Source organism: Equus quagga, chromosome 3, assembly GCF_021613505.1.
Source record: "Equus quagga isolate Etosha38 chromosome 3, UCLA_HA_Equagga_1.0, whole genome shotgun sequence".
NCBI lineage: Eukaryota > Metazoa > Chordata > Mammalia > Perissodactyla > Equidae > Equus > Equus quagga.
Genome location: NC_060269.1, coordinates 85,769,362 through 85,795,829, shown reverse-complemented (window position 1 = coordinate 85,795,829; position 26,468 = coordinate 85,769,362). Strand labels below are relative to the sequence as shown.

The window sequence follows — 26,468 nt, the reverse complement described above, 5'->3', positions numbered from 1 at the left end:
TTTTTCCGAAAGTGGAATGAGCTTTTTATATTTCTACTATTAGGCAAGAAAATAAAACTAGGCAACATGACAGGTATTTTTTTTTAACTGTTTGCTAGCTTTGCAATCTAATTGTTGTGGTCTTATATTTTTCGGTATTGTTCTAATTGTGGACAAACTTCACGTCCTGGAAATAAGAAAAAGACAGGATATATTGGTTAATCCCTTTAAAAGTACTAATAGTAACAAATTTATCCCTCACCTTGTAGTGATAAGTGTTTATCCATCCAATATCAACTCTATTTAGTTTCATATATTTGGAGAAAGGCAAGAGTTTTACCCATCAGCCCTTAACACACTACTAGATGGAATCAGTTGCACCAACGCATCGTTTTCTGAAAAGCCAGTCTGAATTTTCAGTTTGTATTTCCTACACAACGTTAAATGAAACTCTGAGAGGCTTAAAAAAAAAAAAAACCTAGTTATCTCAATTGAACAGTTTTCTACTTTCTACTGAATGTACACGCAACCCCCACCGACCTGTCAAGCCCACACATCCCAAACGGCTTTCACTATTTACTCACTCAGCTTAAGAGCGGTTCCGTTTAGCCAGGGGCTCGGATCCCGGGTCCGCGCGCTCAGAGGCAGGGCACTGACAATCTTTTATGAAAACGCCGAGATGAGTCAGCGGGCCCTGCCACACGGACCATAAGGAAGCAGCTCCTACTTAAGGATGACATCAAGCATCTGTCCTTTGCTTTCTAACCGTGAAGAGCTTTTCCAAATCTGCCTGGCTGCTTTCCAGGCCGCCTCCTTCCTGCGTCTCCCCAGTCTCTGTCGCTCGGTCCAGGACTCCTCTCCCCTCGGGCGCGCTCGGACGCGGCGTGTAAGAACGCAGCACTGGGGACCCAGCCCGCGCGCACGGAGCCCGCCCCGCGCCATCCTCCTGACGCCAGGCCCCGGCGCCCGCGCTCCCTGCGAACCGGCCGGGGAGGGCGCGGCCCGGGGCACGGCCGGGGGGCGGAAGGCGTGCAGCCGCCTGCCTGGCTGCGATAAGAGCCCGGGCTGACAGCGCGCGCGTGTTGCTCGGGGCCCAAGCCGGGGCACTGGACCAGGCCATCACCCTCCCACAGAGCCCGGGTCCCGGAGACGACTGTCCCGGAGCGAGCAGGGGCAAAACAAAAATTCCCGCCTGCAGGGGTTGTACGAAACGGACAGTGGCGAGGAGCTCTGGGAATCACAGGACGCTAAGCTCGTCTGGCCTGGATGGATTTGGTACTGCTGGTGGCTCGCGCCCCTAAGCACGGGGGACGTGACACCTAGAGAGTTTTCCACCACACACTTGCACACCCCCAGAGCAAGTAGGCGGTCTCCACTGTATGAGTTTCTGAGAAATAAGGTGCGTGCACCCCAGGGCCAATAAGATCAGGAACTGAATGTAAGGGTGGGCGTTGGGTGAGGGGAACAAAACTTTTTGAATAAAAATACTACTGTGAACAGTTTAAGCGTGTTCTTCACGCTCCCATAATCAATACTTCTCTGCAATACACTGATCGTGTGGGAAAGCTGGGAAGTGACTGTGCAGATTCACGAAAAGCCTTGGGTGTCAGGCTTTATGAGTGCGTGTGGATCCCAAAATTCTCCCTCTGCATCTATCTTCGGAAATGAGTACTTAAGACTGGATATTTTCTAATTTGCGTTTACAAACACAAATCGTATTAGTCAAGTTGTTTAAAACAACACTAGAAATTACCGTTAATTCTTCACCCAATATGAGAAAGTTTTAACCAGGAAGCCTCGCTAAGATAATTGATTATATATAATTTTTTTAGACTATTAAAAATACCATACTGTATACTTTTAAAGGACTTAAAAGTACACAGCCATGATGCGCTCAAACATTTGGGTGAAAATTTCTTTTGGGTTAATATCTGAGTCAGTTTAAAGACCCTTAAAGACCTATGTACAAATACATTTATCAGACTTCATTTTAAGCCAAGGTTGGGAAAAATTCTTCAGAGCTAGCTCTTAATAACTTTGCAAAACTGAAAAACACCCTCTAAAGACTAAAACTTCATTGATACCAGTAAAGATGAAAACCTTTCCAGCAAACTCTAAAGGCAGTTCCAAGAGGGGACTTTTAAAAATGGAGAAAACACACACGAAATTGATAAAAAGCACATGAAAAAATAACAAGACATTGAGTATAGCATTCTGCAATTACATAAAACAATAACAAACCAAAAAGCTGTACGTCAAAAAATAGCTGGCAAGGGCCGGCCTGGTGGCACAGCCATTAACTGCCCATGATCTGCTTTGGCGGCCTGGAGTTCGCCAGTTCAGATCCCAGGTGCGGATCCCAGGTGTGGACATGGCACCGCCTGGCAAGCCATGCTGTGGCAGGCGTCCCACATATAAAGTAGAGGAAGATGGGCACGGATGTTAGCTCAGGGCCAGGCTTCCTTAGCAAAAAGAGGAGGATTGGTGGGCAGATGTTAGCTCAGGGCTAATCTTCCTCAAAATAAATAAATAAATAGCTGGCAATACAAGGAAATGTTAGTTTTCTGGATAGTAACATTATGATTCTTTTTTCCTTCTATTTAAGTGTAATTTTCTAAATTTGATTTAATGCAGATATACATTTATATTAGAAAATGAATTTTGTTTCAAAGTAAAATAAATTGATAAAATGTCAGTGTTTGTTTTTGTTCAGTAAAATTAAAGACTCGTGACAATACTTAGAGTCATATCCTCGCCCAAAATAGGGCTAAAACTACTAAAACAAACAACAAAAATGTTTCTGTCTTGTTTTTAGTCTAATTTTTAAAATATTTTAGTTCGTGATTTTTTCATTTTGATGTCAGTTTATTTGCTAGCTAAAGTTATATCAGTTCCTGACTTCACCCTAATACTTTCTCAAGCTGATTACTGCCATCAAATTGTTTGACAAATTCAAATTAAACCCACCATTTCATAAATGTATTGCATTGTAAAGAAATGAGTCATTTTAAGTTATAAGTTTTGAGGCTAATTATTTTCGAATGCCCTATTTTCCCTTTTAGTGTTTGGGCATTTTAGGTCACAGAACATTAGAGCGAGAAGACCCTAAAGCTAACTTCCTAACTTTGTGGATGAGTCATCCAGTCCAAAGGAGCTCAACTTGCACAAGGTCAAAAGTCAGGTCGATAAGTGCATGACTCGCAGCACCCCAGACGTTGCCCTCTGCCCTCTGCCTCATGACTGCTCTGTTATTTCACCTAGAAAGATTAACCACCCAGCGTATATAGAGGCCAGTATTGGGACTTGAGCTGAATGTGTTCTCAATCTGGCACTTTTTCTTTTCCATTTGAACTATTTTTTCTCTCTCATTAGTACATTTCAAGCAAGAAGAAACTAAAAATCACCTGTAACCCATCAGCCACATACCATCTGCTTCTAGGCTTTTTCTATGCTTACCTATTTTCTCTCAAAACAAAAATGGACATATACAAAGTACAGGGATGAAAGGCATCATTTCTGAAGTCAGTCTGTGTCTGAATCCTGGCTTTCCCAAACCCTCAACTTGAACTTGTTGCTTAGTCTTTAGATCGTTATTGGTAATCGGGGGAAACAATCTGTCAAGGTAGATTAATGCAATGATGTATAGAAAGCCCAGAGTCATTATCACTGGTTAGCACTCAGTAGGTGGTAGCTATTGTTATATTGTTATATTGTAAACTGCTATATTGCAAACATGCTTCTCTGTCTTTCAATATCTTTCTACAAGTTTATATTTAATGGCTGCATGGTATTCAATTGTTTATGTGCCATAATTAATTTACCAAACTTCCTGTTATTCACAAAACATCCTCGTAGCCCTGTTATCGCACACACTCAGATAAATTCCATAAGGAGAATTACTATGGCAAAAGGTATGCTTGCTTTAAAATTTTTAATACGTATAGCCCAACTTCCCACAGAAAGTTTGTGCCAAATTCACAGAGTCCCAACAATTGAAAAGGTTGTTTGTTCCCCTAAATTCTCACAAATACTGGATAGAATAATAATTTTAATCTTTCTAAATTTGATAGCTGACAAATGGCATATCACTGTTTTAATTTATATTTCTTTGACTTAGTGAGTGAAAGTAAACTTTTTTTAATGTTTAATGATCACTTGTAGTTTATTTATAACTTTTCTATATAAAGTCTTTTTTCTCTTTTCTTTCTGTTAATTCCTTTGATGACAGAACAAGTAAACAGAAAGAACCTGGATCTCTGATGATATCGCTGCTCTGCCGGACTATCCCTAAGCTGGTTGAAGTCACTGTCACGTTTTATGTGGTTTGCAACCAAGCCACAGAATTATCAAAATTAGGGTTTCTTTACAATCCTAATTGAAAGCTTTGGGGCCAGCTGGAGTCCACATCCTTGACACACATGTTAGAGGTCTTAAATGAGCGCTGGCGGGGGGAGGTCTCACCATGTACTTTTGTAGGCAGTGTGCATGGATGTAAACAGACTAATAGGGAAAATGAAGACAGAGGAAGGGAGCAGACAGACTCATTCATGAAATCCCTTGAGCATTGCTTTTGAAAACTCCAAAAATAACTGGGAGATTTTTCGGGGGAGTGGCGAGAGTAATACCCTTTTCCAACAATTACACCAGTGAGGGGCTTGCTTATATGGTTTTCACGAGGGAAATAGTGCTTAGTGGAATGTTCTCAACAGACACAGGCAAAAGAAACAAACTTGTTTACTGTCAATAAAGAATACGGCTTATTCTATAGAGTGGCAACCAGAGCAAAACCAAAAACAGTCATCTCATTAAAGGAACAAACTTCCTGGGCATGTAACTCCATGAATCAGGAGCCCTATTGTCAAAGCTCCCGTACGGACCTAGAAGAAGCTCTCTTCATCCTTCTCATGGGATTTTTAATATCCTCTTAGTTTCTTCAAGGTGCCCTGGGCTCTCAGTCTGTTTGCCTGCCTGGCCACCAGCGTAAGGAGCTGGTGAAGACTCAGTACACTCCTTGGTGCCTACTCCAAGTGGTTGGACTTTCTAGGATCAGTTTTCCTCTGGCAAGTCTACATTTTGGGCAGGCCTTATTACAGGTCTTGGGGCATTTGGGTTATGTATATAACATCGGCATTGGGTCCAAGTATATTTATTTTCACCACCACTCCAAGTTAAAGCAAATAAAAAACAGAGCAAGGGGCCGGCCCGGTGGCGCAGCAGTTAAGTGCGCACGTTCCGCTTCTCAGCGGCTCCGGGTTCACCGGTTCAGATCCCAGGTGTGGACATGGCACCGCTTGGCACACCATGCTGTGGTAGGCATCGCACATATAAAGTGGAGGAAGATGGGCACGGATGTTAGCTCAGGGCCAGGCTTCCTCAGCAAAAAAAAAGAGGAGGACTGGAGGTAGTTAGCTCAGGGTTAATCTTCCTCAAAAAACAAAAAAACAGAGCAAGAGGCTGTATGCACCATGTTCCCCCATGGCTCTTCTCACAGCTACCAGGAGCCTTGATGAGTTTGGTGAGAGGAAGGTCAGTCAATAATGGCTTGAGCACTGACGACTATGTGAAGGAATGGAAATAGAGTACCATCTCCCTCAACTTACGATGGGGTTATGTCCCAATAAACCCACTGTAAATTGAAAATATCATGTCGAAAATGCATTTAATACCTCTAACCTGCCGAGCATCATCGCTTAGCCTAGCCTACCTGAAACGTGCTCAGAACACTTACTTCAGCCCACAGTGGGGCAAAATCATCTAACACAAAGTCTATTTATAATGAAGTGTTGAATATCTCATGTAATTTATTGAATACTGTACTGAAAAACAGCATGGTTGTATAAGCACAGAAGAGTTGTGAGGGTATCTGTTGTTCACCCTAGATCGCATGGCTGACTGGCAGCTGTGGCTCGTTGCCAACGCCTGGCATCACTAGAGAGGATGGTAGGGCATATCACCAGCCCGGGAAAAGATCAAAATTCGAAGTAGGCTTTCTACTAAATATGTATTGCTTTTGCACCATCATAAAATCGAAAAATCCTAAGTGGAACCATCCTAAGTTGGGGACTGTCTGTACAGAGAACTCGTTGCTAAGCTTTTACTCTAAAAGGAAGGTGAGAGAAATGAGTATACCTAAAGGCTGTCTTGGGGTTCAGAGAAAACATTTCTTATTTGGTTTAAATTAGACAGGCCAGAATATGTGTCCATGCCAAGAGGACAAGCCATAAAGAAGAAAAGGTGGTTAACTGGAATATTCAAGTTCCTGGGAAGCAGAAGGGAAATAGAATCCAGAGGAATTAGCACTAGAGAAGGAAACTTCTTCAAAAAGTTGTGGCAGAAGGGAAGGGAGTCAGGATGCATCCTCACATACTTAAATATTTTGGTTAGGGAAAAGAAAGAAAATTAAAAGAATGTCTGGCCCATAACCGCACTTTCTCTCTGAAGCTGGTGGATCCGCTGAGGGTAAGGGTGTGAGTGAGACTACAGGTGACCTGAGGACAGGATGGATACTGAAATAGGCCTGCACAGTATTTGTCTCCTATGGCTGCAGTAACAAATTACCACAAACTTAGTGGTTTAAAACAAGAATTTATTATCTTACATTTCTGTAGATCAAAAGTCCAACATGGGCCTCACTGGGATAAAGTCAAAGACGTCAGCAGGTCTTGGTTCCTTTCTGGAACATTTTCCAGGTTCTAGAGGCTGCCTGCATTCCTTGGTTTTTGGCCCCATTCCTCCAGTTTCCAAGCCAACAACAGAGCATCTCTGACCCTGCTTCTGTCATCACATCTCTTTCTCTGACTCTCCTCTTCTGCCTCCCTATTCTACTTTTAAGGACCTCTGTGATTACATTAGACCTACAGGATAAACAGGATAATCTCCCTATTTTAAAGTCATCTGATTAGCAACCCTAATTTCATCAGCAACCTTAATTCTCCTCGGCCAGGTAACTTATATTCACATTCTGGGTATTAGGACACAGACATCTTTGGGAGGCCATTATTCTGCTTACTACAAACTCCAAGGAAACAAAAAGGATGCTGATATAGGGATCCACCCAGACCCACAAAGTTGGTATAAAGAGTACTTTAAACTGAAGACGTTTGAGAAACAGCTAATGCAGAAAGAAGCCTTAATGGAGCTTACCTTATCTGACTAAAGACAGAGCCTTCAGAGAGTGAAGCTGCCATAAATCCCCTCTTAGGGCATCTTCACTGCCAGGAAGAAGACTACCACTGACACCTGGATAAAAAATCACGTAAACAAACATTACCACCAACTGTCATTCTCCTATATGTTTTCCTAAAAGTCTATCTGTCTTTCCTAAAAGCCCTTTGTTTTCCCATAGAAGCCCTTTCTCTGTGCCCTACCCCCTTCCCCCCATTAAGTTGCACATAAACTCCATACCTCACCTTTTCCCTTTTCACCTGTCTGTTGTCGGTGAAGTTTCAGCTCTTCCTCTACCCACTGGACTAAATCGGTAGAGGGAAAGTTTTTCCTCCCAACACTAAAGATTGCACAGCAACACCAAGAACTCCTAAGATTGGATTCTATAAATGTAGTGGCAGGGGCCGGCCCTGTGGCCGAGTAGTTGAGTTCTTGCTCTCTGCTTCGGCAGCCCAGGGTTTCACCCTTTTGAATCCTGGGCGTGGACATGGCACCGCTCATCAAACCATGCTGAGGCGGCATCCCACATCCCACAACTAGAAGGACCCACAACTAAAAAAAATACACAATTTTGTACCGGGGGGCTTTGGGAGAAAAAGGAAAAATAAAATCTTTTAAAAAAATGTAGTGGCATCAAAGCCATAAATGTGCACGGCTTTCCCATTCACAAAGTAAAGATAGAAAAGATTAGAAGGTTGAATAAATTCTAGGATGTGGTTTTGCTGGGTGGGTAAGGCAGTAGAAAAATGGAGTGAGGAGTCGAGTGGGTGAAGTGATCCATCACAGGAAAGTGAAGCCAGGAAGAGACAGGTGGAAAGGAACCTACAGAAGGGTCACTTGGAGGCCAAAGAGCTGAAACAGGAGGATGAGGTCACTGAATAGGAAACTGGCATTTGATATTGGCATTCCAGGTTTTGACAGGGGCCATGGTTTAAACATGACAGCAGGATGATGGAAGCGGAAGGGAGGCGTATTTGTCTTTTATTGCTAAGTGACAAATTAGCATCAGTTTCACATCTTCAAATAACGCTTGTTTATTCTGTCTAAAGGGCACAGTTCTGGAGGTCAGGAATCTAGGCAGGTGAAGCTAGGTTCTGCTCAGGGTATCACAGGAATAAATCAAAGTGTCAGCCAGCTGGGCTCTTATCTGGAGGCTCTTATCTGAAGAATCTGCTTCTTAGGTCAGGTTGTTAGCAGAATCCACTTCCTTGCAGCTTTAGGACTGAGGTCCTTGTCTCCTCGCTGATTATCAGCCAGCGTTACCAGGCTGCTCACATTCCTTCTCATGTGATTCACTTCATCTTCAAAGCAGGTTGAATCCTTCTCACACTTCAAATCTCTCAGACTTCCCCTTCTGCCTTTTAAAGGGTCTGTGTGATTAAATTAGGCCTACCTTGATAATCTCTCTATTTTAGAGTCAACTGACTTGGGACTTTAATTACAACTTCAAAATTCCTCAGAGCAGTACCTAGATTCATGTTTGGTTAAATCACCAGTGGATGAACTGGAATCTTGGAGGCTGGGGGAGGAGGGGATCTTTAGAATTCTGACTCCCCTGGAGGTGAACTTGAGAAGATCAAAGAGCACAGAAGCTAGGGGGATGAGCTGATCCCCGAAATAAACAGACTTTGCCAAGGTAGCAACCATCTTGGAGAGAAGAGATACGCCAGAAACCAGTTGTTAAAGTCTTTTATAGATATGGAGAAGAGAAGAGAAGATGGTATTAATACAGAAAGAGACAGCCTAATGCGTGTATGTGTGTGTAGGTGTGTGCATAGGTGTGTCTAGGTGTCCATGTAGGTGTGCATGTGTTCTTGAGTGTGTGACGAGGTGGTAGGTGTGTTAAGAGCCCAGCTGCTGGAGCCAGACCACCTTGGTTCATGTGATTTGCTTTAAATAGCAGACAAGAGATCAATTAAGAAATAATTTATTTGGTTATAAAGTTCACAGAGGTAGTCAAGCTCTGAAAAATAAGCACGGCAGGGAAAAAACTACATTTGATTAGGTGCTCACAGTTAACCTGCTGAGTAAGAAAGTGGGGCAGACGACGTGACACTCGTCCCCACAAACAGGCTGCAAGTTTAAATGTTGAGAGCTCACCCAGCTAAATTTCACATATCCATAAAGTCTTTGGTTTAAGTAAACTTTTAAATGGAAGTATAACATACAGGCAGAACAAGTAGAAAATCTAAGTAAACAGCTTGATGTATATTTATAAAGTGAACACAGCTGATTTATTATCAATACCCCAGAAGCCTCCCTTATGCTCCACCCTAGTCACTGCCCTTTCCAAAGGTAACCACTCTTCTGCCTTCTATCATTATGCATGAGTTTTGTCTCTTTTTAAAGTGTATACAAATGAAGTAGTTACTCTTTTGAGCCTGGCTTCTTTTACTCAACATTATTTATATGAGATTTGTCCACATATTTTCATGTAGTAAAGGTTTATTCATTTTAACCTCTGTGTAAGATTTCATTGTATGAATATACTGCAATTTGTCCATCCTACTATTGATGGGCCTTTGGGTTGTTTCCAGTTTTGAGATCCATCCGAAAGTGTTAAATCAGGAAAGAATCCTAATGGTCAACTAAGCCCATCATCCACTAGAATGGTGGAGGTGGAGGCCTGAAATTTGAAATCATCTTCTCCCCTTGATTATGCTTGAAACAGCATAAAGAAAAAGGAAAAGGAAAGAGTAGCAGAGGTGTAGAAGAGAGTGAGCCCGTAAGCCATGGTTGCATTTCTCCCTCCAGCAGAGGCAGCCGGTGCCTCATTAACCAATGTTTTCCTGGGGGCTTCCCTTGCATTAGGTCCTGTGTTTAGCAGTGAGGAAGAGAAACAACACATAATAAAGGGCAGAGAGACATCTAAATGGATAACTCACAATGAAAATGGTATGATAAGTGTCATAAGGGCTCTATGGATGGTTTGACTAAGTCTATCTGGAGATGAGGGTCATGGGACACTGAGACTGGAGGAAACATCTCAGCTTAGTATGCACAGAAGTTTAACAATTCCTGGGTCATTGGGGGTGATGGGAAAGTTTGGGTAAGATACTGGTGACAGTTACACACTATTGCGAATGTATCTAATGCTGCTGAATTGCACACTTATAAATGGTTAAAATAATTAATTTTATGTTGTGTATATTTTACCACAACAAATACATTTTTTTCTGGGGAGTTCTTTCGTAAACAGCTTTTGTTTGCTTTGTTAAAGGTTTCTAATGTGAGCTCATGGTTCTCCTGGCTCATTTGTGGTCATGAATTACCAGTACTCATTTTTGAGTTATAATGTAATTATACATTAGCAGTGTAAACTGTCAAGGTCTTTACTGGTCACTCAGGCATGAGGTCTTTTCAACTCCACTTTCCACATTCTGCCTTGTGCGGCAATAATTTGTGAACCTATATATATAGTGAACAACCAAATTAGGGAAAGACTTTTATCTTCCAAACTACAAGGAGTGTTATGAAGAAAAGAAAGATGGGGAAACGCTAGATTAAAACAAGTCAAGTAGGCTGCATCGTTGCAAAACACGTATCAGCATTTGTTCATGGAACCCATCTCCCAGAAAGCATCTCAGAGGTTGTGTCTTTGAGCCGAAATGTGAGAGAATCTCCTGGGGCCAAATTGTGAAGGCCTTGAATGCCAAACCAAGGAGTTCAGATTTATCTTGAGAGTGAGAGACTACTGAAAGCTAAGTGTAGAGGGATGACATTGTCAAAGTAGTGTTGTAGAAAGATTAATCAGTTCATGTAGAGAATGGATGAAGGGATGTGGGAAGGCAGAAACCAGTCTGGAAATGAGAAAAAAGACCAAACCAGAGCAATGGTGGAAAAATTTGTGAAGAAAGGGACATGAAAGAAACATTGTAAAGGAAGAATTTACAGTAACTGATAACTGATAGAACGTTGAAAACTTCACAGTGTCGTTAACGGAAATTACGAAGGTAGAAAGTATGTCTGATATTTCAGTGTATTTCCTAAACAGTGCCTTGCTCAGGGCCTTCAACACAACAGATACTTGACAAGTATTTATTGACTGAATAATAAACGTGAGTTGATCTTATGTAAGTCAAGGGCCTATCTTTCCTGACCTGAATCTGCTCTGTTGTAAAAATGGAAGGGAGTTTCGTGAGAGACTGACCTCATTCGTATGATACATTAATGACCACTATAAACATTCATTGCCTGTAGAGATAAGACTTTGCTGATGGGAGCAACTAAAGTTAAAGTGTAATGAACCTTAAATGACGTATGATTCAGTACACAATGTCTGAATTTTTCACATCTGTCATGCTTAATATTATAATAGCTGATGTCAACAAAGCCAAATGCTTACCTCACCCAGAACCCATATTAGACCAAGAAACATACACTAATTATTCCGTGTATGACAAAGCCACAAGCCAATCTAGATGTGCCCAAGTTTCATCTCACCGCCACAGTTTTTGCTATTTGACCCTTGGGTACCTCAATTTCTTACCTTACATTAATGATGATAATATCTATGGCACAGGGTTGAATAAAATAATCATAAGATAACCTTAATTTTTCCCAATGCCGATAATAACAGCTAATATTTAGTGAGTACTTATACTTGCCAGGTAGTGTTCTAAGTGCCTTCAGGTTTTATGGGGGTTTTATAAATCTCATTTAATCTTTACAGCAATGCCCTTAGGTGGCTTCTATTAAAATCTCCATCTTGCAGGTGATGAAACTGAAGCCTAGTGAAATTAAGCAACTTGCCTAAGGTCATACAGCTAGGAAACAATTTATACTCACATTTTGGCTCTTTACATTAGTGCTGATGGAAGAAATAATGACGCCATTATCTCCTGTAAAAACTGCTAAAAAAAATAATAACTGGAGACAGAAGGTAGAAGGAATTCGCTCACCCTTCAAAATCCCCCTCAGCCACAATGGATCAAAACAAAAGAAGAAAAACAAGTCTAGGCAGTTGCAAATCCAAGATAAATATCTTCATGAAAGAAACCCAAAATGGTAAGAATTACTAAAGCTTACAGGTTGAGAACCTTGGGTCTAGAATCAAGCAATGGTGGTAAGGAGTTTTGCTGAATAAAGGGAACTCAGACTACCTAAAGCAGGGGACTGGCGCCAGGCTCACCGCTCGAAGCCCAGGGCAGGGATGGGGCTGCCCACTTCTAAAAGCGTGGAGGTGGTGGGACACAGCGCTGCTCAGCTCTGCCTTGGGATGTGTGGCTGTGATGTGTGGATGGGGATATTGAGGCAGAGACATAGCTCGTGGGTGGGAAGCTGCCCCAGCCCATCTTTCCTCCTTGGGAACTCTAGAGGCCTCTGTGCCTCCTTAAAGGGGGGCAGTGGGTACCAAGAGTCCTTGGAGCGGACCTCTGACTATGAAGTGCCAGGTCTCACCTGTCACCTCTGCGAAGTCTCTAACACCGCTGGATAAGCTGGGGTACCTCCGCTGCTCTTTGCTCAGTAACAGGGCTTCCCAAATCAGATTGTTCCTCAAGAAAAGTGCGTGAGATACAAGCTACTATCCTGGGCTTGCCCAGCCTCAGCAATTTGTAAGACCGATAATGAAATGCCATGTTAATCCTAAAGAAATTGCTGCTCAACCCCGGCTAAGGATGTACCCTATGGGCTGCTCCAGTTACAGGAAACGGGAGACACACATCTGTCTCACGGGCCTTCCTTCTGCTCCTCCATGTCTCTTAATCCTCCCCACATGTTGTCCACATCTTTAATCTCTCTGTGGCTGTAACTTGGATAATTTCCTCAGGTATATCTTGTAAGTCACTGTATTAATCTTTTGTTTAACCTTCTATCCGCTTGAATTCTTAATTTCAATGATCAGGGTTTTTTTAATTTCTAAAAGTCCTATGTTGTTCTTTTTCAAGTTGGCCTAATCATTTGATAGTCTCCTATTCTTGCTCATTTTTAATGCCCTTTTTATTACATTTGAAAATATTTCAAGCAGACAGTTTTCATTTTAATTCTGATAATTATCATATCTAAAGTCTTTGTGGTTCTTTTACCTATGGCTGGCCTGATTCCTGTTTTCTGATCCTTTTTGGTGACTCTCTTGCTGGCCGCCCATCTGCAGGGATTCTCTGAGGCCTGGCTGAGGGCAGGCCTATCTGGGAAAGCCTTTGTCTGCTTCTCTCAGATGCCTGGCGATATCACCATGCTGATAGCCTTTAAACTATAGGCTAGTGTTTTGGATCATGCAGAGAATGTGGATTCAGGTTCCAAACTACCTCAGAACTGACAAGTGGTTACAAATTCACAAGGGAGGCTCTTTCCTTCTTTTTTTAACTTCCACTCACAGCCCAGGCCAAGATGGGAATTTTTTTTGTGGTCTACCTTTGCAGGGTGGGTTTCCTTTCTAGGTCGCCTTTTCTGTACCTCTCCTGGGTCTGGGCATTATGCTTACATCTTACGTGGACGCAAGGCTCTGTCTTCATTCCCTCTATGCAACGCAGTTCAGGTCAGAACGACCGTTGTTAGGTCTCAGGATATCCAGAGGCTTTAAAATTGAGCTTATCTGCCTAGCCTCTGCTCCATTACTGATCTCAGTGGACTTATCCAATCACTGAAAAGGGGGTTTTAATATTTAATCAAGCATTTTTAGATATTATGTAGCCGGGTAGTTCCAGGGTCTCTGTTGCTGAAAATAGAAGTCCTCAGATAGATCTGTCATCTTTTACACTTGTTCTTGTAATTATGGAAATTTTTGAACACTTCACAAGTAGAAAGAACAGTATAATGCACCTCTATGTCCTATCATCGAGAGGCCAATTTGTTCCATTGGTACTCCTCTTTTCACCCATTTCCCACAGATTATTTTGAAGCAAATTTCAGAGAACAAATGATTTTCTTCATAAGTATTTTCATATGTATTTCATAAACATTTTCATATCTTTAAAGATATAGACTCTATCTTGGTAGTTAATTTTCAAATTTATCTTCTATGTCATCTTTAACCAACTCCTTTAATTAAAGATATTTACTTCCTTTTTATAGGCAGATCACAGTTAAATCAAAGAGTACTCTATAGGGTCCGGCCCAGTGATATAGTGGTTGAGTTCCCACGCTCCACTTCGGCAGCCCGGGGTTCGCAGGTTCAGATCCTGGGCGTGGACCTAGCGCTGCTCGTCAAGCCACACTGTGGCAGCATCCCACACAACATAGAGGAAGACTGGCACAGGTGTTAGCTCAGGGCCAATCTTCCTCACACACAAATAATATGTCTTAATTTAGAAGAATTGGAAAATACTACAATAAACAAAAAAAGAAGAAAAAGAGTACTCTACAGATTTTAAAGTAAATTTAATTTAAATGTTACACCCTCCCTAATAATGGAATATACTTACCCTGCACCTAATTTCCTGGGAGTCATAGTATTTCTCTACGTGTCTTATAAACTCTGCCATGTGATGGCAAATATTCTCGACCTTAAAAGAAGTCAGGGCAGACAGCATCCATGAACACTAAATACTACTTAACAACAAAATTCAGCTAATTAACAGAGCTAAAAATAAGGAACTCTGGAAAAAAGTAAAAAGATCAGTAGATTTTTATGGAAAAATAGTACTATACTCTGTGGAAATTATGTTTACAGAACATAATGTAAATATTATAAACATAAAAATTTACAAATTATAAAATCTAAGGGGGAAGTGAAAGGAGATGGAAAGAAATGTGAGTCAATCTCATCTTGCATAGCAGGAAACCAATTGATACTGTTTAAAATGAAACTAAAACCCATGTGTGCAAGCTCCAAGTATTTATTATGGCCTCAAATTAAATCAGAGAGGTCTTTTTGTCAAGAGTGAAGCCCAAAACATGAACTATTATTTTATCATCCACTTTTTAAAATTTCTGCATTGTTTGAATTGGTTAAAATGAGATATATTATTTTTATGAAAAAAATTAATTTTTAAACAAGTGAATTTCCAAAGTGGTAATTAGCCAATTTAACTATCTATGCTAAGGAGAGTGGGCAGAAAAGATACGTTATCAAACAAAGTTTTCTCTCCCATCTCTGAAAATATGCTATTAAACAGCACACAGAATTTTTTTCAATCTTGCAATGGTTTCAGCTAGGGGCAGTATATGCCCCCCCCCCCGCCCCCGCCATAAGGACATTTGGAAATCTCCAGTAGCCTTTTTGGTGATCATAATGTCTGAGGGTTGCTATTGGCATGTAGTGGTCATAGGCCCAGGATGAAAATCATCCTGTAAAATAAGGAAGTGTCATATCTAAGAAATCACTGCCAAATCTAATGCCACAGTGATTTTCCTCTGTGTTTCCTTCTAGCAGTTTTGTAGTTTTAGCTCTTAGGTTTAGGTCTTTGATCCATTTTGAGTTAGTTTTCTGTCTGTAGTGTAAGGAAAGGGTCCAGCTTCATTCTTTTGCATATGGATATACAGTTTTCCCATCACCATTTCTTGATAAGACTGTTCTTTTCCCACTGAGTGATCTTGCTACCCTTGCTGAAAATCAACTGACAATATATGCAAGGGTTTATTCCTGGGCTCTCTTTTCTATTGCATTGGTCCATTTGTCTGTCCTCATGTTTTGATTACAGTAGCTTTGCAGTAAGTTCTGAAATCAGGAAGTATGAGACCTCCAACTTTGTTCTTCATTTTCAAAACTATTTTGGCTATTTGGAGTCCCTTGAGATTCAGATGAATTTCTGCAAAAAAAATGCCATTGGGATTTTGATAATGATTGCACTCACTTTGTAGATTGTTGGGTAGTACTGTCATCTTAACAATATTAAATCTTCAAATCCATGAACACAGGATGTCTTTTCATTTCTTTATGTTTTCTTTCATTTCTTTCAGCAATTTTTGTAGATTTCAGTGTACAAATCTTTCACCTTCATCATTAAATTTATTTCTCAGTATTTTATTCTTTTTGATGCTATTGTAAATGAAATTTTCTTAATTTCTTTTTCAGATTGTTCATTGCTAGAGTATAGAAAAGCAACTGATTTTTGTGTGTTGATTTTTTTTTTTTTTTTGAGGAAGATTAGCCCTGAGCTAACTACTGCCAATCCTCCTCTTTTTGCTGAGGAAGGTTGGCCCTGAGCTAACATCCATGCCCGTCTTCCTCTACTTTATATGTGGGATGCCTACCACAGCATGGCGTGACAAGTGGTGCCATGCCCACACCCGAATCCAAACCAGCAAACCCTGGGCCACCGAAATGGAACGTGCGCACTTAACCACTGTGCCACCGGGCGGGCCCCTGTGTGTTGATTTTGTATCCTACAACTTTGCTGAATTCGTGTACTAGCTCTAGCAGGGTTTTTTTGTGGAATCTTTAGGATTTTCTACATATAAGATCATGTCATCTATGAACAGAGATAATTTTACTTCTTCCTCTCCAATTTAGATGCCTTTCTTTTTCTTGCCTAATTGCTCTGGCTAGAATTTCCAATACAACTTTGAATAGAAGTGGCAAAAAACAGTCATCTTTGTCTTGTTCCTTATTTTAGGGGAAAAGCTTCCAGTTTTTCCCATTTGAGTATGATGTTAGCTGTGGGTTTTTCATATATGGCCTTTATCATGTTGAGGAAGTTTCTTTCTATCCCTAGTTTACTGAGTGGTTTTCTTTTCAATTGTGAAAGGGTGTTGAATTTTTGTCAGATACTTTTTCTGCATCGAGATAATATGTCTTTTTGTCCCTTCATTCTATTAATGTGGTATATTACATCAATTGGTTTTTGTATGTTGAATCATCCTCACATTCCAGGGTCAAATTCCACCTGGTCATGGTGTATAATCCTTTTAATATGTCACTGAATTCTATTTGCTAGTATTATGTTGAGAATTTTTGCATTTACGTTTACAAGGGATAGTGGTCTATAGTTTTCTTTTCTTGTGTCTCTATGTGGCTTTCGTATCAGGGGAATGCTGACTCATAGAATGAGTTAGGAAGTGTCCTCTCCTCTTCAATTTTTTGAGAAGGATTAGCGTTAGTTCTTTAAATATTTGGTAGAATCTACCTGTGAAGCCATTTGATCCATCGTTTTCCTTTGTGGGAGATTTCTGAGTAATGATTCAACTTCCTTGTTAATTATAGGTCTATTCAGATTTTCTATTTCTTCATGAGTTGGTTTTGGCATATTGTACATTTCTAGAAATTTGTCTAGGTTATCCAATTTGTTGACAGACAATTGTTCATATTATCCTCTTATAAAACTTTTTATTTCTATAAAATCAGTAGTAATGTCCCCACTTTTGTTTCTGATTTAAGTAGTTTGAGTCTTCTTTCTTTTTCCTTAGTCAGTTTAGCTAAAGTTTTGTCAATTTTGTTCATCTTTTCTTTTTTCTTTTTAAAGATTTTATTTTTTCCGTTTTCTCCCCAAAGCCCCCGGTACATAGTTGTATATTCTTTGTTGTGGGTCCTTCTAGTTGTGGCATGTGGGACGCTGCCTCTGCGTGGTTTGATGAACAGTGCCATGTCCACGCCCAGGATTCGAACCAATGAAACACTGGGCCGCCTGCAGCGGAGCGCGCAAACTTAACCACTCGGCCATGGGGCCAACCCCTTGTTCATCTTTTCAAAGAAACAACTTTTGGTTTTTTGGTTTCATGGTATTATTTTTATATTTATAAATATATCTACTTATAAAATGTTGTAGTACTTAGTCCATAATTTTATAACTGCTCAGTTATGTATTTTCCTTACAAAGTGTGAATTACTTTTTTTTTTCTTTTAGTTGAAGAGGATTCTCCCTGAGCTAACATCTGTGCCAGTCTTCCTCTATTTTATATGTGGGATGCTGCCACAGCATTGATGAGTGGTGTGTAGGTCCACACCCGGGATTGGAACCCCAGACTGATGAAGCAGAGTGTGCAAACTTAACCACTACACCACCAGGTCAGCCCCTCAATTACTTTTTACGGCCAGTTTTTAGCTTTACGATAGGTACTCAATAAACTCATTGTTAAATGAATGAATGAGGTAAGTTTACAGGGGTAGACAAAAAGAACTGTACATAAATCATAAATGCAAAAGAGGCATGAAGTGGTTTGGGGTAAATGTGCAAAGTTGGCTCCTATTACTGAATATAATACAATTCCCTTAACAGCATGAGGTTTTTTCTTTGTTATTATTTAAAAGAACAATCATTGAGGTGGATTCCTATTACTAAAGCCTTGTTTCTACAGAGTTCAGAGTTCTTCCTGACTTCGCTTTGATGCCTAAATTTCTTTATCTTGAGCCAGAATACATCCCTGGTCTTATCAGGAAATGCTGATTTTACCCTGTACTCCCCCCTTAGCTGAACTCTTGACTCCCGATGTTTTTGTTTGTCCTCAAATCCAAGCCGGGCCTCCAATGCTCCCTAAAACCTCGCATACAGGCATTGCAGTTAAGTCCTTCCCACATGCAGAAGTTTGTTCACCAAACTGGAAGGGCATTTGGTTAATTGTAAGGTCCCTTCCAACTCCACAGTCCATGATTCTGCTGAAGAGGAGCTGTTCAGCTTGCTGAGCTTAAATGCCACTGAAATGCTCACTAGCCATGGGCTTCAAATTGTGGTCTGATAATCCTAGGGTATCAAGGAGAGGCCTCAGGGACGTCTGAAATATTGTTAAATATTCCTGGAGTAAATATTGTTTTAAATGTTAAATGTTTTAAATGTTTAAACTGGTAAATATTGTTTTAAAAATATTTAAACTATTAGGAAAGTAAACAGATAAGCCCATAGACTGAGAGAAAATATTTGCAAATCATATATCCATAGTATGGAATTTTTTTCCCCAATAAATAAATAACATTTATACATTTTGGTTCCATTCTGTAAATGAAATAAAAAATGTAAATATTGCTATGCCTCTTTTAAAAAATGTGTAGGATAGAAGGATAGCTTGTACCCAGAATATATAAAGAACACTTACAACTCAATACCAAGAAGATAAATAACCCAGTTTAAAAATGGGAAGAAGATTTAAATAGACATTTCACCAAAGATATATGAATGGCCAATAAGCACATGAAAGGGTACTTTTTCATACAATACATCGTTAGTCATCATGGAAATACAAATTATATCGTGATGAGATATGTCTTCTCTTCACACCACTAGAATGGCTATAATTGAAAAGACAGACAATAACGAGCGTTGGTGAGAGGATTTGGAGGAACTGGAACCCTCATACATTGCTGGTGGGAATGTAGAATGGTACAATTACTTTGGAAAACATTTTGGCAGTTTCTTAAAAAGTGAAACATAAATTTACCATATAACTCAGCAAATTCACTCCTAGGAATCTATCCAAGAGAAATAATGACATATATTCACACAAATGGATTTTTTAGCCAGCCCTGGTCGTCTAGTGGTTAAGATTTGGTGGGGTTTTTTTGTTTTTTGCAGAGGAAGATTTGCCCTGAGCTAGACTCTGCTGCCAGTTTTCCTCTTTTTTTGTGTGTGAGCCACCACCACAGCATGGCCACTGATAGACGAGGGGTGTAGTTCTGTGCCCAGGAACTGAACCCAGGCCACTGAAGCTGAGTGTGCCAAACTTAACCACTAGGCCACTGGGGCTGGCCCAAGATTCAGTGCTCTTGAACCCAGTGCCATGGCCTGGGTTTGTATCCTGGTCAGGGAATCATATGACCCATCTATCAGTTGTCATACTGTGACAGCTGCATGTTGCCATGACACTGAGAGCAATGCCACCAGTATTTCACCCATGGTGAACAGGTTTCAGTGGAGCTTCCAACTAAGACAGACTAGGAAGGAGGACCTGGCCACCCACTTCTGAAAAAATTGGCCATGAAACCCCTATGAATAGCAGTGCAGTATTATCTGATACAGCATCGGAAGATGAGAGGATGGTGCAAAAAGACCAGGTTCTGCTCTGCTATACACAGGGTTGCTAGGAGTTGGAATCAACTCCACAGCACTAACAACAAATTCACACAAAGACCTGTAAGCAAATTTTGCAGTAGCATTATTCATAATAGCCCCAAACTGGAAACAACTTGAATGTCTGCCAAGTGGTGAGTAGATAAACAAAATTTGGTATAGGCATACAATAGAATACTATTCATGAATGAAAATGAACGATGCATGCTACAAGATGGATGAACTTCAAAAACATGCTAAGTGAAAGAAGCCAGACAAAAAGATTGTAGGATTCCATTTAATAAAATGACTCAAGAAGGCAAAGTTATTGAGTCAGAAAGTAGATTAGCAGCTGTCTGGGGCTTTGGGTGGGAAAGGAGAATGACTGCAAACAGGCATGAGGTATTTTTTCTTTCTTTCTTTCTTTTTTTTTCTGCTGAGGAAGATTTGCTCTGAGCTAATATCCACGGCTGATCTTCCTTTTTTTTTTTTGTATATGAGCCACCACCACAGCACTGCCACTGACAGTCAAGTAGTGTAGGTCTGTGCTTGGGAACCGGACCCAGGCCACCGAAACAGAGCACACCAAACTAATCACTAGGCCACTGGGGCTGACCCAGGAATTTTCTTTTTTTTTTTTAACACAACCCTTCCTATAATGCATTCAGCAGTTCTTAGCTACAACATCTTGTGCATATTGGCTCAAAAGAGCCCACCCATATACTTGCATCAGCCCACAGTCCAATTTGAGATTTGTTTCCACATCCAAGTAAATTTTGACTGTGCCAATGGGGGATTCTAGGAACCATAGTAACTTGTGCCCGACTGTCACTAAGGACTGACAAGTCTGACAACTTTAAGTGCCGTCAAGTCCCCAACACAATTGGCCAGTGCATACATCCTCCAGTCCCAGCTAGAGAAGGAGGGGCTCCACCCCTGTCCTCGGCCTGTTTGTGCTTGAAAGGAGAAAGGTCTGGGTATGAGGTGTCCTGAACACGTTAGGTGAACATCAGTCTGAACTGCACAGATGGCAGCGATGGGGCCTTTCCTCTCAGTCCTCCGCCGGTTTCAGCAATGCGGTCAGGGCAGAGTGGCTTGCAACCTGGGGTCAGTCATAGAGAACTGTGTGACCTCCACTCCCGGCCCTCCCGCACAACTAGCAGGGCTCCATCACTTGCCAGTCAGGGAAGATGCCTCTATAGGCTCACGGGGCTTTTGCCCACACCCATCCTTTGTATCATTTCTTTCCAACCTACTGTAGGAGTAAACCTTAATCCATTTCAACGTAACTGACTGCCTGTTGTCACCAAACACTTTTATCAATGAGGTCTGCTACTCTCCCCCAGGGCCTGTGCCATCCTTGCTTAGTCAACCTACAAGAGAGGTCTCACCTGCGTTTTTTCAAGAGCATTGTCACCCTAAAAGCTCCAGAAAAAGGGAGTTTTAAATCCCATGGAGTCAATCTGCCAAAGTAGGTCGGGAAAATCCTTGCCAGCGCTGCCTCCTTTACCGAGAGACCTACAGGCCACATTTGCAGGTTTTACAGGGACAACAAGTGCTGTCTGCAACCTGCCAGCCAACGAGATACCACTACCCAGTGGAAACTTTGGCTCTCAGAAGATTTGTCCTCTGATACCACGGGAACGTTCTGGTTCAACATGTAACACACTTCAGTACCAATTATACATAATTACACAGTACATAAAATGAATTCGTTTACAGGCCTCTCGAGGACAAAATCACTTTTAATTTTTACCTTTCACTACAAGTTTATAGCTATGTTCAGACACTTTTTACAGGAACACAGACTACGGATATTTTTACACAGATACTAACACTAGCTTCCGGGAGACCATCTACTCTTCTCAGCTGGAATGCCAGGGACTAAGGGGGAGGGGGTCCAGGCGGTACAGCTGGCACCAGTAAGCATAGGTTTGCAGGAAGGTTTCTGAGGTGATAGAAAGTTTCTAAAATGGGATTAGTAATAGTTACACAACTATGAATTTATTAAAATTCATTGGATTGTACACTTAAAAAGTATGATATCTAAAGTTCAATAAAGCAGTTTTTTTAAAAAGTCAATAAACAACAATGTGTTCATTCTAAATATATACAGAAGTACTTATTTATTTACTTAAAACATTGAAGAAATTATACAAAAACATACTTACTGTGCCCTTTCACGTACTATCTACCAAAGTTTACCATATTGGAAGCCTGTGTGTTAACTTGTGTTATTTTTATATGTATCTCAAAATAAATCTTCTTTTGTCATTTTGTTCAGAGAAAATCATAAAATTGTAGGATGAACAAAACAATACAAAAACCTGGAACCATTTCTGACTACTAGCCTGTGAATCAGATTTTTCTCTATACAATCAGAACAAATGCAGAAATAAATTTATTTCAGAAGTTTTCTGCAACTATAATAAACCCTTTCACAACATTTTGTGCTCATCAAAAACTTTGCTTTCATTAGGTAATTTCCTAATAAGTAAATACTATAAATGTTAACATATAAGTAATAATAAGTATTTTTTTATATTTTGGAGTTGTGTACTTATTTTTAATTTTTAAAAAGATTTCTGTTGCTAAAACAAAAGAAATCTAAACTGTCCTGGGCCATAGGCGGTACAAAAAGATCAAACGCAACTACATTTTTACTAGAAGGGTGATTAGAACCAAGTACAGTTTAAAAGAATACCTTATTATTGTCCTCTAAGGCTCCCAGAAGGTAGATGAGATTTTACTTAGACAGCAAAAGTTTAACTTCAAAAACCATTAAAAAAAAAAATAAGGTGTTCCATTTCCTCTTTTACCCAACATTTCGTAGAAACATAGAGTGCTCTTTCTCTCTTCCTCTTTCTATTGGTTGGAATCCAAACACGATGACTGGAGTTCCTGTAGCTATTTGGGACTGTGAGATGACTTTGAGAATGGAAGCCACATATGGCAAAGCAACAAGACAGAAGGAATGTGGGATCTTGAAACCATGGAATTGTTATACCGTCTCTGGAATGTCTATCTCTGGATTTGTTGAACATAGGAGATAAATAAATGTCTATATTGTTTATGCCTCTGTCTGACAACTAAACTTAACCCTAATGAGGACACTGAGATCAGAGTAGTGCAGACGGAGGGAGTGCTAGGCACAAAGGCTCTGAGACAGGAAATGCTTGGCATCTTCAAGGCTTAGCAAGGTAAATGTGGCTGCAGCATCAGTAATGGGAGGGCAAATGGAAGGAGTTAGAGTGAGGATGTAACGGGAAGCCACATGGTATGGGGCTTAGTGGCTCATTGGTACTTTGAGCTTTTATTTACATGTGGGAAACCACGGTGGAAGGGGGGTTTGAGAAGAAAAGTGACCTTACTGATTTATATTTTAAAAGAATCTCTTTGTAGAGAATAGATTGATGCTAACGTATAAAAATCCTCATGGTGGGTACATAAGTATTCATTACAATATTCTCTACACTTCTTTTATATGTTTAAAATATTCTAGGTTATAAAATTTCATGGAACACTTTTTGCAACCATATTTATTAACTGGCCAAAGTTAAAATGGAATCATTTATAGCTAGTTTTACAATAACCTATCAGAATAAAGAATGTGTTAACGCAAAGAGTTTGGTCTATATAAAAACTAAAAAGAACAGAGTCCAGGAATTGTTGGGAAGCCACATGGTGCATGGTTGGCTCAGAGACCTCTGCGTTTCAATCCTGCCTCTGGGTTTACTAACTGGGTAGATGACATTGACTAAATTGTTTAACTTTCCTAATCTACCAAAGTGTAATCACCTTTATCTCTGAAGATTTTGGAAAGATTAAGTGCTTGGCATAGTTCCTGGCACAGAAGAATCATTCCATAAATTGTGTTTGCCATGGCTGTTGAGGACAGAAATTGGCATTTAAAACCTCACAAGCTTCCAATTTCCAGTCAGGCATGTAAGGATCTTGGAAGTCACCACTCTGCTGAACAAACTGAAAAATCAATAGCTTTTCTTAGGTCTTTCAGAGAAGTGGTGGCAAACTGCTTCCCCTGAAATTGGAGAGACAGACAGAAAAATAGAGAACAGAAACCTACAAATAAAAACCTCTATGGAAAACACTGTCAGGGTAGGAAAACCTGAATTGTAATTGATGAATTGCTAGAAGGTCAGACTGGGCGAGTCCACGAGCTAAAAACTCCAAGGGAGTCCCCTCGCTTTTGTGAGTTTTATCTCCTGGAGTTCTACCAGATTCTTACAAGAAAGCTGAGAGAAAAATCCCCTTAGGCTTCCCCCAGGAAAAGTAACCATTTTGAATCAAACCAGAGCATTCCGTTCTTAACAAAGCCTGACCTCAAGAGAAACTATTTTACCAGAGCCTAACCTGTTAAGGTTTTTTCAGAGCCTAAATGACCTGGGAAAAAGGAAATAGCCAACCCCAGTCCCCTCCAGCCATCTTATCTAAGGTTGGGAGGGAGGAGATCTGAGAAGCACTTGTGAAATTCACAGCCTAGGAGCACAGGGTCACTAAAGGCCTAAGGCCTAATCATAGGACTACAGAATGCCACCCCCTCCTCACATTTTACCACCACATCACTAAACGCCTATTTACCAGAGTTCTGTTTACCCGATATATAATGTACGGTTTCACCAAAAAATTACAAGGCATACAAAAAGTCAAAAAAACAGTTTAAAGAGAAAGAGCTAGTGCCAGAACAAGACTCAAATATGACAGGGATGTTGGAATTATCAGACCATGAATTTAAAACAATCATGATTTATATGCTAAGGGCTCTAATGAGAAAAGCAGACAACGTGAAAGAACAGATGGGTAATGTACACAGAGAAGGAAATACTAGGAATCAAAAAAAAATGTTAGAGAATAAAAACACTATAATAGCAATGAAGAATGCCTTTCACAGGCCTATTAGTAGACTAAATACAACTGAGGAAAGAATCTCTGAGCTTGAGGATGTGTCAACAGAAACCAGAAGCAAAGAGAAAAAGACTGTAAAAAAAGAACAGATTATCCAAGAACTGTGGTACAACAACAAAAGCTGTAGCTTACACACAATGCTGATACCAAAAGGAGAAGAAAGAGAGAAAGGTACAAAAGCAATATTTGAAAAAATAATGACTGAGAATTTCCCCAAAATTAAGAAGAGACACCAAACCATATGTCTTACTCAACTCAGGCTGTTATAATAAATTATTACAGACTGGGTGACTTCAACAACAAACACTTATTTCTCACAGTTTGGAACCAGAGAAGTACGAGATCAAGATTCGGTTCTGGTGAGAGCCTGCATTCTGGTTTGTGGATGGTCATCTTCTGGCTGTATCCTCACATGGCAGAGAGTGAGAGCAAACTCTCACATCTCTTTCAATTGAATCCATTCTTAAAGGTTCCACCCTCATGACCTATTTACCCCCAAAGACCCCACCTCTTAATACTATCATATGTGGGTTCAGGATTTCAACATATGAATTTTTGGGGAACACAAACATTCAGTCTATAATACCACAAAGCACAGGAAGCTCAGAGAATACCAGGCAGGATAAATATCAAACAAACTACACCTAGGTATACATATTCAAGCTACACAAAATCAAAGATAAATAAAAAATCTTGAAAGAAGTCAGAGGCAAAAACCATCTTCTCTATAGAGGAGCAAAGATAAGAATTACATCCAGTTTCTCCTCGGAAACCATGCAAGCAAGAAGAAAGTGCAGTGAAATATTTAAAGTGTTGAGAGAAAAAAACCACTCACCTAGAATTCTGTATTCTGCAAAATTATCTTTCAAAAGCAAAGAAGAAATAAAGACTTTCAAAGACAAAGAAACATTAGGGGAATTTGTTACCAATACACTTGCCTTACAAAAAATGATAAAAATCCTTTAGAGAGATGGAAATTGATATAGATGATAAATTTGAGGGCAAACACTAAAAAAGACATATAATGTATATGCTAAGAAAGGAGAGAAAATAGAATCATACAAAATATTCAATTAAAATCATAAATGGCAGAAAAAGAGTGGAAGACAAAAATAGGAACAAAGAACAAGGGCAATGAATAGAAAACAATAACACATATGGTTATTAATCCAAAAATATTAATAATCACTTTAAATGTCAGTGGTCTAAATACAATAATTAAAACACAGAAATAGTCAACGTGGATCAAAAACAAGACCCAACTACATGTTGTCTTAAAAATCCACTTTAATTATAAAGACAAATACAGATTTAAAATAAATGGATAAGACATACCATGCTAACTCTAATCCAAAGAACGTTGAAATACCTATAGTAATTTCAGGCAAAGCAGACGTCAAAGCAAGGAAAAATATCAAGGATAAAGAGGGATCTTATGTAACAATAAAGGGGTCAGTTCTCCAAGAAGACATAATCTTTAATGTATATTTACCTAACAGAGCATCAAAATACATGAGGTAAAACTGATAGAACTGCAAGAAGAAA

The 26,468-nt window shown here is 40.1% G+C and overlaps 1 protein-coding gene across 3 annotated transcripts in view; it reads right to left on the bottom strand.

Moving 5' to 3' along the window:
- ABCG2 (ATP binding cassette subfamily G member 2 (Junior blood group)) overlaps window positions 1-26,468 on the bottom strand; it is a 130,843-nt gene that overhangs the window by 62,132 nt on the left and 42,243 nt on the right. The window contains exon 2 of one of the 3 annotated variants that reach the window (XM_046657025.1): window positions 7,123-7,218. The exons of 1 other annotated variant lie outside the window; for it this stretch is intronic. In XM_046657025.1, the coding sequence (XP_046512981.1) occupies window positions 7,123-7,166 (44 nt within the window). In that variant the 5' untranslated portion in view covers window positions 7,167-7,218. Of the gene's footprint in view, window positions 1-563; window positions 976-7,122; window positions 7,219-26,468 lie in introns of those variants that run through there. One more of the 3 variants, XM_046657027.1, reaches the window with a different exon arrangement.